The sequence below is a fragment of the Cebus imitator genome, unplaced genomic scaffold, assembly GCF_001604975.1.
Source record: "Cebus imitator isolate Cc_AM_T3 unplaced genomic scaffold, Cebus_imitator-1.0 Scaffold266, whole genome shotgun sequence".
Classification (NCBI taxonomy): Eukaryota; Metazoa; Chordata; class Mammalia; order Primates; family Cebidae; genus Cebus; species Cebus imitator.
In genome coordinates, this window is record NW_016107581.1 from 834,449 (window position 1) to 846,712 (window position 12,264).

Below are 12,264 nucleotides of genomic sequence, written 5' to 3' on the forward strand. Positions count from 1 at the left end.
AAAAAAAAAAAAAAAAAAAAAGGCAAAAAGAAACAGGTGAGATTAATTTCACTAAAATAGCTGATTTAAGCTTATACACCTAAAACATCCTAATTTCAACATAAAGAATGCAAACATTTTTGCAAGATTTGATGTTCTTTTTTACCACACGACATCTTGGAAATCTTGGTTTGGACCAGCCACGTTCAGGTGTTTAGCAGCCGTGTGAGGCCAGAGGTGGCCGTATTGGACAGTGCAGATACCGCTCGAGGGCATTGAGGCAGCGGGAACAGCCAGTGTAGAGCCCTGTGGGGCGCACGTCCTGCTGCTAGGGGAGCCAGGGAGGCCGGTGTGGCTGGAACAGAGTGAGAGGGAGAAGGCAGGAGATACTGACCAACAGTCCCATCACTCATTCATTATTTCAAGATGGAGTCTCGCTCCGAGTGCAGTGTTGTGATCTCAGCTCACTGCATCCTCCGCCTCCCGGGCTCAAGCAATTCTCCTGCCTCAGCCTCTCGAGTAGCTGGGACTATAGGCACACGTCACCATACCCAGCTAATTTTTGTTTTGTTTTGATAGAGTTTTCTCTCTGTCCCCTGGCTGGAGTGCAGTGGCATGATCTCGGCTCACTGCCACCTCCTGGGTTCAAGCGATTCTCCTGCCTCAGCCTCCTTGAATAGCTGGGATTACAGGTGCATGCTACCGTGCCTGGCTAATTTTTGTATTCTTAGTAAAGGACAGGGTTTCATTAGGTTGGCCAGGCTGGTCTTGAACTCCTGACCTCAAGTGATCTGCCCAACTCGACCTCTCAAAGTGCTGGGATTACGGCGCCTGGCCCTTTCATTAAATAATTTTTGAGCACCAGCTCTGTACCAGGTGCTATTCTAGATGCCAGAGATACAACAGTGAAGAAAATAAAACTCCTTCCTTCATGGAGCTCACATGTAACGGGAGATGGACAGGGGCAGATAAATGAGTGAAACACGGGAATGTCAGCTGCTGATCCTGCTCCGCGGGCGTGAACTGCAGTGGACGCAATGGGGGCTGGGAGCAGCGTTCCGCGGCTGCCCTGGGAGGCCTCAGTGAACAGTGACACTTGGACAGAGGCTTGCAGGAGGGGCGGGGCCCGCTGAGGAGCTTTGAATTAGATGGCAGGTGTGTAAGTGGAACTGGGTTCTACGTGGCTGAAGGTGGCCAGAAAATGAATCAGTCGACCTGGCGGTTCTGTAAGGATCTGGAAAGGCTGGGTCCACAGAGGTTGATGGGGACCATTTCAGTTCCCCGCCCTACTGATCTCAGGGATTCAGTGACTGATGTGGTGCTCCTGGTCCTCACGCTGCGTGTCATCAGGAATAGGGGGTAAATCTGGAGGGATTTGGGGCCAGCAGCCCTCTGACCCTGTTGTGCTTGTGGCTGTCCTGTGGTGCAGCATTAGTGTCTCAGGCACTCACCTGACGCAGACGCCACCAGTCCAGGCTGGGTGTGGTCTGTGGTGTCTGGCTGGCAAGGGTGTTGCAGAGAATGTGACACAAAGTGCGAGGTTGTGCATGGGTGACAGGAAGGACAGGCTCTCTCGCTTGGATTCCCCAGCACTTGGGTGATGACAGGGCCTCCCTTGGGAGGCACAGACAGGTGGGGTACCTAGGATCCCCCAAACGCAGAAAGAACTCCTGACAAGTGATCCTCCCACCTCAGTCTCCCAAGTAGCTGGGATTATAAGCACGCGCCACCACGCCCGGCTAATTTTTGTATTTTTGGTAGAGACGGGGTTTCACCATGTTGGCCAGGCTGGTCTTGAACTCCTGACCTCATGTGTTCCGCCTGCCTCAGCCGCCCTAAGTGCTGAGCTGACAGACATGGGCCACCGCGCCCGGCCTCATTTTTGTTTTGGAAGGAAGCAGGACTAGAGTAGGGAGAATCTGAGCTGAGAAGCGTGAGCACTTGCCGTGGGCCAGTGAAAGGCTCTGCATTTTTCATTGTTTCATCCTTACCTGCTGAGGGCAGGGCCTCTGATCGCCCCAGTATGCAGATGGGGAAACTGAGGCTGGGCCCAGGAGGCTCCTGAGGAGGGCATGGCGCAAGCCTGGCTTTGATTGGAGGTGATGCTAAGTGCCTCACACACCTTATCTCCTTGAGGGCTCGGGGCAGGTGACCCCCTTTCCTTGGGGGAAAACGAGGCACAGAACTGCTGCTCAGGGTCACACGTGGGGGACTGCAAACTGAAAGGCCCGGATGACCCTGTGCTGGGCATCCTCTGCCGGGTGGAGTTCTGAGCACTTCACGGCGTGAGATGCAGTCTGTCCTCTTGGCAGCCTGAGGAGAGGCCGATGCTGTTGTCCCCCAGTGTATAGACGGGGAAGCAGTGGTGCAGAGAGGTGGTGCCACTTGCCCCTGGTGACAGAGCCGGGGTGTCCTGGGACAGGAGAGGGGCCTGCACAGGCCAGCCCGGAGCCCTGCTTTCCGGCCCCCTTTGTTTTATGAGACCAGCAAGCTTTGTTTTTTGTTGCTGCTTTTGAAATGGAGTTTCACTCTTGTCACCCAGACTGGAGCGCAGTGGCACGATCTTGGCTCACCGCATCCTCTGCCTCCCAGGTTCAAGTGATTCTGCTTCATCCTCCCGACTAGCTGGGATTATAGGCGCCTGCCACTAAACCGGGCAATTTCTGTATTTTTAGTAGAGTCAGGGTTTCACCATGGCAGCCAGGCTGGTCTAGAACTCCTGACCTCAGGGATCCGCTCGAGGCCAGCTTTGTGACAGATACTGTGGAGAGTCAGCTAAGGGAAACAGTGGGGATGAGGCAGACAAATGAGGCACAGGCCAGAGGCCAGGCGGGAAGGGAGTCCCTGGAAGTCCAGCGGCAGCTCGGGCGCCCAGAACCCCGCTGTGGAGTGCTCCCAGATGGAGACAGTGGTCGCCAGCTCTTTGGCCACCCTGGGAGACTGTTCCTGCCACTTTTCCTCTCCGTGGCCTACCTGTCGGGCTCTCTGCCCCTCCTCCCCTTTCCCTGCCTGTCCCAGCCCCCGCCCCGTCTTTCTCCGTCCTCCCTTTACGTCTGTCCGCCCTTCCTCTTCCACCTCGACTTACACAAAGGCGGCAGGAGAAGATTCATCCTGCGCCAGGCACCCAAGTCAGTGCCAGGGCAGAGTGAGAGGGACTTGCTTATAGGTCACATTAGCACGGAGAGAAAGGTCCACCCTGGTGGTTCAAGAGGTGAACCAGAGGTGGGGCACGGTGGCTCACGTGTGTAATCCCAGCACTTTGGGAGGCTGAGGCCGGTGGATCATGAAGTCAAGAAATCGAGACCTGCCTGGTCAACATGGTGAAACCCCTTCTCTATGAAAAATAAAAAAATTAGGCCGGGTGAGGTGGCTCATGCCTGTAATCCCAGCACTTTGGGAAGCGAAGGTGGGTGGATCACGTGGTCAGGAGGTCGAGACTGTCTTGGCTGACATGGTGAAACCCCATTTCTACTAAATACAAAAAATTAGCCGGGTGTGGTGGCACACGCCTGTAGTCCGTAGGCATTCCTCCTGTAGGAGGCAGAGGTTGCAGTGAGCCAAGATTGCGCCACTGCACTCCAGCCTGGAGATAGAGCAAGACTCGTCTCAAAAAAAAAAAAACCAAAAATACAAAACTTAGCTGGGTGTGATAGCGCGTGCCTGTAGTCCCAGCTACTCGGGAGGCTGAGGCAGGAGAATCACTTGAACCCAGGAGGTGGAGGTTGCAGTGTGCCGAGATCATGCCACTGCACTCCAGCCTGGCGACAGAGTCAGATTCTGTCTCCAAAAAAAAAAAAAAAAAAAAAAACTCCCAGAGCAAAGACCAAGGCAGGGTTGTAAATAGAAGAGTGGGGAACTTGTGACAGGAGTAGCCAGCGCTTAGACAGCATCTCCTGTGTGTCCCAGGAGGCAGGCACTGTGGACATCTCCAACGTACAGATGGGGAAACTGAGGCCCACAGCCACGGGAGCAGAAAGCAGCGTATGGGTTTGAGTCTGTCCATCTGGGTCACAAGGCCCTTGGTGGGCAAGGTGGAGGGAGATGGGAGCAGGAGGGCAGGCGGAAGGGTGGGCCAGGGCCCCGAGTGGTGAGGGGCGAGGGCTGTGCCTGTCCTGGCCCCCAGGAGCCTCAGCCGCATGTCTGCCGCTCCAGGGAAGATGCTGATCCTGGGCTCCTTGTTCAGCCTGGCGGAGCCCGTGCTCACCATCGCCGCAGCGCTCAGCATCCAGTCGCCCTTCACCCGCAGTGCCCAGAGCAGCCCGGAGTGCGCAGCAGCGAGGCGGCCACTGGAGAGCGACCAGGGTGACCCTTTCACCCTCTTCAATGTCTTCAACGCCTGGGTGCAGGTGAGGCTGGCGGTGGGGCCCCTCTGTCACCCTGGCCAGGGTCAAGGCCTTCTGCGGCTGTTGCTCCTCCTCATGTCCCACGCTCAACCCCACCCTGGGGAACCTCTGAACCCCAGACAGGGCTTGCTTGGGGAGGGCCGAATCTCCACCATCCATGCCGTTGGCTCGGGACAGCATGTGCCCAGGCCCGGGGCTGAGAGGAGCCTGGGGTTTCTGGAGCACTGATGAAAACCCGTGCCATCTGGAGAAAGTGGGGGGCCTCTGTATATCCAGTCTATGTGCCCTAAGTCCCTGCTCTAACCCTGGCCTCATACTGTAATGCTGGGCACCCATCCATCCCAAAACTACCCTGGCCCTGGCCTCACAGGGCTCACAGCCCAGCGCAGGGAGACCACTGATGTGACAGTGACAACCCAGAGAGGACTGGAATGGGGAGTCCAAGGAGCTGGGAGAGCCCAGAAGGTGTCTCACCCAGTTTATTGGTAGTCTGGGAGGGCTTCCCGTAGGAGGGGGCACTGGAATGAGACCTGGAAGGAGGAGAGCAGGTGTCCCTGAGGGATGCCCGTGTTGGGGCTCTGGGTGTTGGGTCAGGCCCTCCCTCCCTGAGCTGGTCTGGCCCTGACACCCTGGCTTCTGCTCCTCCACTTGTTCAGGTGAAATCTGAACGGAGCAGAAACTCCCGCAAATGGTGCCGCCGCCGGGGCATAGAGGAGCACCGGCTGTACGAGATGGCCAACCTTCGGCGCCAGTTCAAGGTGAGGCTCGGGAGGCAGGGAAGCCCGCCCTGTGCAGGCAGCGGCGTGCAAGCACACTCCAGAACACTCCCTCCCTTCCTGGACAGCGGTCGGACCAGAGTCCCACCCTGTACCTGCCTCCCGCACCACCCAGTGGCCAGGCATTGGGGCAGCTGGGCAGGACAAAAGGAGCAGAAATCCAGGAGGGCTTCCTTGAGGGGGGCGGATGGAGTCAGTGGACATGCAGCATCCTCAGGAAGAGCTCGCCCTCTGGACTGGCTGGCTGCACCGGTGTGGTGCTGGAGGCAGCCTATGGTTGTGTTGGGGGCCAGCGCATGTGAGGCCAGACAGGCCAGCCATGAATCCCGGCTCTGTCATTTGCTGACAGCGTGGCTCTGGGCAGGTTGCTGCTTGTCTCTGGGGCTCAGCTTCCCCTTGAAAAAAGAGGATAAAAACAGCCCCTGCCAGCTAGGCACAGTGGCTCACACCTGCAGTCACAGTACTTTGGGAGGCTGAGGCGGGCAGATGATGAGGTCAGGAGATGGAGACCATCCCGACCAACATGGCGAAACCCCGTCTCTATGAAAAATACAAAAATTAGCTGGGCGTGGTGGCGCACACCTGTAGTCCCAGCTACCCGTGAGGCTGAGGCAGGAGAATCACTTGAACCAGGGAGTTGGAGGTTGCAGTGAACCGAGATCACACCATTGCACTTCAGCCTGGTGACAGAGTGAGACTCCGCCTCAAAAAAAATAAAAAAGCACCTGCCTCCCAGCTTCGCGTGAGGATGAAATGGGTTAATATGTGCAGGGCGTCCAGAGCAGACCTAGCACGCAGGTGTTCTCCACAAGGGCTTGCAAGATGATGATGATGATAATTCAGGTGAGCGGGTGGTCAGAGAGATTTTCCTTTAACTCTAAAAGATTTGGGCTTTGGCCAGGTGCAGTGGCTCACGCCTGTAATCCCAGTGCTTTGGGAGGCCGAGGCACCTGAGTTCAGGAGTTCAAGACCAGCCTGACCAACATGGCGAAACCCCATTTCTACTAAATACAAAATTAGCTGGGCGTGGGGGCACATGCCTGTAATCTTGGCTACTCAGGAGGCTGAGGCAGGAGAATCGCTTGAACCTGGGAGGTGGAGGTTGCAGTGAGCCAAGATCATGCCATTGTACTCCAGCCTGGGCAAGAAGAGCGAAACTCTGTCTCAAAAAAAAAAAAAAGATTTGGGTTTTCCCTGTGGCCACGCAGTTCTGTTGCTCGTGCCACGGAGAAGCTCCTCCGTGGCCATTCTCCATCTGAGTGCAGAAACACCTGCTGTCCGGTCCTTTGCCATGCTTTTACCCGTGGATTGAGGATAGAATCAGAGTCCCTGTGTGACCCATTCCCTTTGGTTACAGAGGGCCAGAGTGCACAGTCTAATGGAACTCACTCTCCCTCCCTCCCCCCCCACCTGCATCCTCCATCAGTCACAGCTCAGCAGGAGAAAGAGGGGCCAACCAAATCGGGTCACTGGAGGACTGTTGATAGGGTATTGTGGGGGGGGGTTGGGGTCTGAGATTTCATGGGGCACGGTCAGCTGGAGGGTCTGTTGTGTTCAGATACCCAGTCCTGCCCAGGCCCCTCCCCTCTCCACTTGGGCTTTCTGGGATGAGGCCCAGGACTTGGCATTCCCACCAGGTTCCCAATACCCCAGGACCAGTCTGGGAAGCACTAGTGCAGGGTGCCCACCAGGGCTGTGCAGGAAGGCAGGACCCGGGGGCAGGTGGGTCAGTCGCTGGAGCGTGGAGCCAGCTGTGGGAGAAGGCACTGGATGCCTCCTCCCGCTCTAGGCCCCTGTGTTCCCTCGGCTGACGCGAGAACAGTTCTCCCTCTTGGAGCAGTGATCCGTGCTCAGCACTATGCGAGGGCCTGTCTCTCATGGCACTGGGAGGGTCCCCATTTCCGTGTGTGTCCAGAGCCCACTGAGCCTGTCCCAAGGCCGTCACCCATGTCCACCTGCCCGCAGGAGCTGCTGGAGGACCACGGGCTGCTGGCTGAGGCCCAGGCGGTGCAGGCGGGGGACAGCTACAGCCGGCTGCAGCAGCGCCGCGAGCGCCGGGCCCTGCACCAGCTGAAACGCCAGCACGAGGAGGGTGCGGGGCGCAGGCGCAAGGTGCTGCGGCTGCAGGAGGAGCAGGACGGCGGCTCCAGCGACGAGGACCGGGCCGGCCCCGCACCCCCAGGAGCCGGCGATGGCGTGGACATCCAGGTGGGCAGCACGGGCTGTGGGGGTAGGTGGGTGGGGTTTAGCAAGGTGGGCCTTGGGCTCTGCTGGGGGGTCTCGGGGGACATGGCCCCGTCCTCTTTTCAGGAGCCGGGTTTCCATGGATAGCGCCTGTCCCCAGGGACCTGCAGGACCCAGGCATCTGCAGATCATGCTAGGAGCCTCTGGGATAGTAGGGAAGGTCCCCTAAGCTTCTGCCTCCCCGTGTTCCCCCCAGGATGTGAAGTTCAAGCTCCGGCATGACCTGGCACAGCTGCAGGCCGCTGCCAGCTCCACTCGGGACTTGAGCTGTGAGCAGCTCGCCCTGCTGAAGCTGGTGCTGGGCCGGGGCCTGTACCCGCAGCTGGCCGTCCCCGACGCCTTCAACAGCAGCCGAAAGGACTCAGACCAGGTGGGGCCTGTTCCGTCCCATCCTGTTTGGTCCTTTGTCACGCACTCCCTGAGTGCCTGTCCCATGCTGGGATGCAGTGGTGACTGAAACAACCGTGGCTGTGTCCCAATGGAGCCCACAGGCCAGTGGGAGGACAGAGCTGTCCCCAGACAACCCAGAATGGGCAGAGATTAGGGATCCCAGGGCCCTGTGGGAGCCCACAGGGGGCGCCTGACCCAGACTTGGAGGAGTCAGGGAGGGCATCCTGGAGGAGGGAACCTGGCCTGGAGGATGGAGGAGAGGTGTCCCGGGCCGAGGAGAGAGAACATGGGACGGCCTGTGCTTCCTCTCCATCCTCTGCAGATTTTCCACACGCAGGCCAAGCAGGGTGCCGTGCTGCACCCCACCTGTGTCTTTGCTGGCAGCCCTGAGGTGCTGCACGCACGGGAGCCAGAGGCCGGCAGCTGCGATGGAAGCCGAGGTACAGTAAGCCCAGGCAGACAGAGCCCTTATCCGGGATGTGAGGGGCAGGGATACCATGGCCGCCCCAGCCGCTCTGGCTGCGGCTCCCCCAGTCCTTCCCACACCCACCCGTGCTAGGATTGCGGACAGGGGCCCGCAGAGGGGGAGGGTCCAGCACCAGGCCTCCCTGGGTGGCCTTGGGTGACTCACCCCTGCTGAGCCTTGCCCTCTCTAAGGTGGTGATGGCTGGTGATAGCCAGCCCCAGCCAGCGTGGCTGTGCCCACTGAGCAAGCGCTGGTCAAGGGGGCCTGTCCTGTGGGCGCTGCCTGTTCCCAGCTGGGTCCTGCGTGTTCCCTTCCCTTCTGCCTTCCCTCCCGCCTTTGCTGCTGTTGCCCAGGCTGGAGTGCAGTGACGTGATCTCAGCTCACTACAACCTACGCCTCCCAGGTTCAAGCAATTCTGCCTCAGCCTCCCTAGTAGCTGGGATTACAGACTATGAGCCACCATGCCCGACTAATTTGTATTTTTAGTAGAGATGGGTTTCTCATGTTGGTCAGGCTGGTCTTGAACTCCCGACCTCAGGTGAACTGCCTGCTTTGCTCTCCCAAAGTGCTGGGATTACAGCTGTGAGCTGCAGCACCTAGCTGTGAGCATATTCTTTCTACCGATGTGTACTTTGACCGGGTGGGCTGAGTGGGCCTGAGTGGGCCTGAGCGGTCCTCCTCAACCTTTCAGACGACCAGAAGATGAGCAGCAAACACCAGCTCCTCAGCTTTGTGTCCCTGCTGGAGACCAACAAGCCGTACCTGGTGAACTGCGTCCGCATCCCTGCCCTCCAGGTGGGTCTCTGCGCCACCCCCGCCCCCACGCCCATGCCCAGATGTGAGAGCCCAGGGTGGTGGGTGGGGGCACCATGTGGGTGTGGAGGGGCCGCCTGCCACCAGGGCTGGCTGCAGGCGTCAGCCTTGGGCCATTGGTGTGGCTGCTGGCTTTTTCTCTCATTCATGAACTTGCTCAACAGTTACCTGCAGAGTGCCTGCTGGGTGCCAGGCGCTGTGCCTGGAGTCAAGGGCACAGCAGGGAACCACGCCACAACCCAGCCCCTCCTGTCCCGGGCTCCCGTGGCAGGGGACGGTGACAGCAGTAACAGTGACACCCTGAGCTATGTGTGGGAGGGTGGTGCTGAGCAATAGGGTGGGCACACAGTGTGGTGCAAGGTAAGGCCGCCTGGTGGCTCCAAGCAGTGACCCAAAGAGGAGAGCCCTGTGGATGTCGGGGCAGAGTGTCCCGTCAGTGGGGTGGCCTGCACAGAGGCTCCAAGGCATACATGTGCCTGGTGTGCGGTCGGCAGGGGGATCGTGTGGAGATGAGGCCAGAGAGGCGAGTGAGGCAGGAGCCCGGAGCTTCTGAGCAGAGTTGGGACACGGTCACAGCCAGGAGGGCCAGCCGCCGTTGGGTGGGAGAGGAGGGTGCGGCCTGGGTGGAGGCTAAGGCTGAACTCAGATCACAGAGGACCTTGCATGGCCTGCCCTCAGTGCTCCTGAGCGTCCTGCTGTGATCGAGGCCTGGCCTTGGAGTCCTCCCACAGCCGTGCGGGCCTCCCTTTATTGAGGGGACTGAAGCTCAGGTGTGGGCGGGGACATGTCACCTAAGTGACACAGTGAGCAGGTGGCCGAGCCAGAGCTCCGGCGTCACGCCGCCCCCTCCGGCCTCCCCGCTCACTGTCAGCACAGCCTGCTTGTCCCTGAGAACGTGGACGGGAGGGAGGAACCCGCGCACTCCCAGAGCCTCAGGGTTTTGCCGGCACTGTGATTGCCACCAACGCCGTGAAAGCCAGCACGGCTCAGTCACTCCTGTGTGTGTGTGTCACACGTCCCTGGAGCCTGCCTGGTGGGCCTGGCACTGTTAGTGTTCTAGGGGCCGGGCATGCAGCTGTGGTCCACCTCGACCAAACTCCCCACGCTCACGGGGCTCAAATAGGATGGGGGAGGTACAGGGCAAACCAAAAAAGCGTGATGCTGGGTGCTCGTGTGAGCACGGGCAAGTGGGCAGTGCGCAGTGTGCAGGCGGAGGGACAGGGTCGGCGACCAGCCGGGGCGCAGGAAGCTGAACAGGCGTGCTCACCGAGCCACTGCGCTCTCCCTGCACTGTGCTGCTCGTTTACACTCTGGCCGGCTCACACCTGTAATCCCAGCACTTTGGGAGGCCAAGGTGGGTGGATCAGGTCAGGAGTTTGACACCAGCCTGGCTAACATGGTGAAACCAATCTCTACTAAAAATACAAAAATTAGCTGGGTGTGGCGGCGGGCACCTGTAATCCCAGCTACTCCAGAGACTGAGGCAGGAGAATGGCTAAACCTGGGAGCGGGGGTTGCAGTGAGCAAGATGGAGAATCTTCGCCCTCACATGAGCAGGCAGAACAGCAGATGGAGCCTCCTGTACCATCTGCGGCCCCCAAACCATCCACATGTGTCCAGTCCTCCACTGTTGTCTGCCCCAGCCCCAGCCCCGAGAATTTTCCCCAACATCTTATGAGGCACAACACAGGGAGCCACAGCTCTGACTTCGTCCTCACAGAGCAGCATGTGGTCGGTCTGGGCCCCTCTTGCGTGTCTGTGTGGGAGTGGCTGCGGGCCCTCTGTCCCTGCGTGTCTGTGTGTGTGTGGCCGTGGGCCCTCTTCACCTGTGTGTCTGTGTGTGTGTGTGTGTGTGTGTGGCTGCAGGCCCTCTGTCCCTGCGTGTCTGTGTGTGTGTGGCTGCAGGCCCTCTGCACCTGCGTGTGTGTGTGTGTGTGTGTGGCTGTGGGCCCTCTGCACCTGCGTGTGTGTGTGTGTGGCTGTGGGCCCTCTGCACCTGTGTCTCTGTGTGTGTGTGTGTGTGTGGCTGTGGGCCCTATGTCCCCACGTGTCTGTGTGTGTGTGTGTGGCTGGGGGCCCTCTGTCCCTGCGTGTCTGTGTGTGTGTGTGTCTGTGTGTGTGAGTGGCTGAGGGCCCTCTGCCCCTGCGTGTCTGTGTGTGTGTGGCCGCGGGCTCTCTGTCCCTGCGTGTGTGTGTGGCCACGTGCTCTCTGTCCCTGCCCCTGCGTGTCTGTGAATGGCCGCGCGCCCTCTGTCCCTGGGTGTCTGTGTGTGTGTGTGTCTGTGTGTGTGAGTGGTTGAGGGCCCTCTGCCCCTGCGTGACTGTGTGTGTGTGGCCACGGGCTCTCTGTCCCTGCGTGTGTGTGTGGCCACGTGCTCTCTGTCCCTGCCCCTGCGTGTCTGTGAATGGCCTCGGGCCCTCTGTCCCTGTGTGTCTGTGTGAGTGGCCGCGGGCCCTCTGCACCTGCGTGTCTGTGTGAGTGGCTGCGCGCCCTCTGCGCCTGCGTGTCTGTGTGTGTGTGTGTGTGTGTGTGTGTGTGTGGCTGCGGGCCCTCTGTCCCTGCATGTCTGTGTGTGTGTGTGGCCGCGGGCCTCTGTCCCTGCGTGACTGTGTGTGAGTGGCTGCGGGCCCTCTGTCCCTGCGTGTCTGTGTGTGTGTGGCTGCGGGCTCTGTCCCTGCATGTCTGTGTGTGTATGTGGCTGCGGGCCCTATGTCCCTGCGTGTCTGTGTGTGAGTGGCTGCGGGCCCTCTGCACCTGCGTGTCTGTGTGTGTGTGTGTGTGTGTGTGTGTGTGTGTGTGTGGCTGTGGGCCCTATGTCCCTGCGTGTCTGTGTGAGTGGCTGCGGACCCTCTGCACCTGCGTGTCTGTGTGAGTGGCTGCGGACCCTCTGCACCTGCGTGTCTGTGTGAGTGGCTGCGCGTCCTCTGTCCGTGCATGTCTGTGTGTGTGGCTGCGGGCCCTCTGTCCCTGCGTGTCTGTGTGTGTGTGTGTGTGTGTGTGTGGCTGCGGGCCCCTCTGTCCCTGCGTGTCTGTGTGTGAGTGGCCGTGGGCCCTCTACACCTGCGTGTCTGTGTGTGTGTGTGTGTGTGTGGCTGTGGGCCCTCTGTCCCTGCGTGTCTGTGTGTGAGTGGCCGCGGGCCCTCTGCACCTGTATGTCTGTGTGTGTGTGTGTGGCTGTGGGCCCTCTGCACGTGCGTCTGTGTGTGAGTGGCTGCGGGCCCTCTGCACCTACGCGTCTGTGTGTGTGTGTGT

At 59.6% G+C, this 12,264-nt stretch overlaps 1 protein-coding gene across 3 annotated transcripts in view; it reads left to right on the plus strand.

Moving 5' to 3' along the window:
* The window catches only part of DHX34 (DExH-box helicase 34), a 46,317-nt gene that overhangs the window by 29,574 nt on the left and 4,479 nt on the right, over nt 1–12,264 (plus strand). For all 3 annotated transcript variants that reach the window (XM_017500412.2, XM_017500410.2, XM_037728448.1), the window contains exons 8-13: nt 4,132–4,325; nt 4,979–5,080; nt 7,064–7,306; nt 7,539–7,712; nt 8,055–8,172; nt 8,890–8,993. In XM_017500412.2, the coding sequence (XP_017355901.1) occupies nt 4,132–4,325; nt 4,979–5,080; nt 7,064–7,306; nt 7,539–7,712; nt 8,055–8,172; nt 8,890–8,993 (935 nt within the window). The remainder of the gene's footprint in view (nt 1–4,131; nt 4,326–4,978; nt 5,081–7,063; nt 7,307–7,538; nt 7,713–8,054; nt 8,173–8,889; nt 8,994–12,264) is intronic.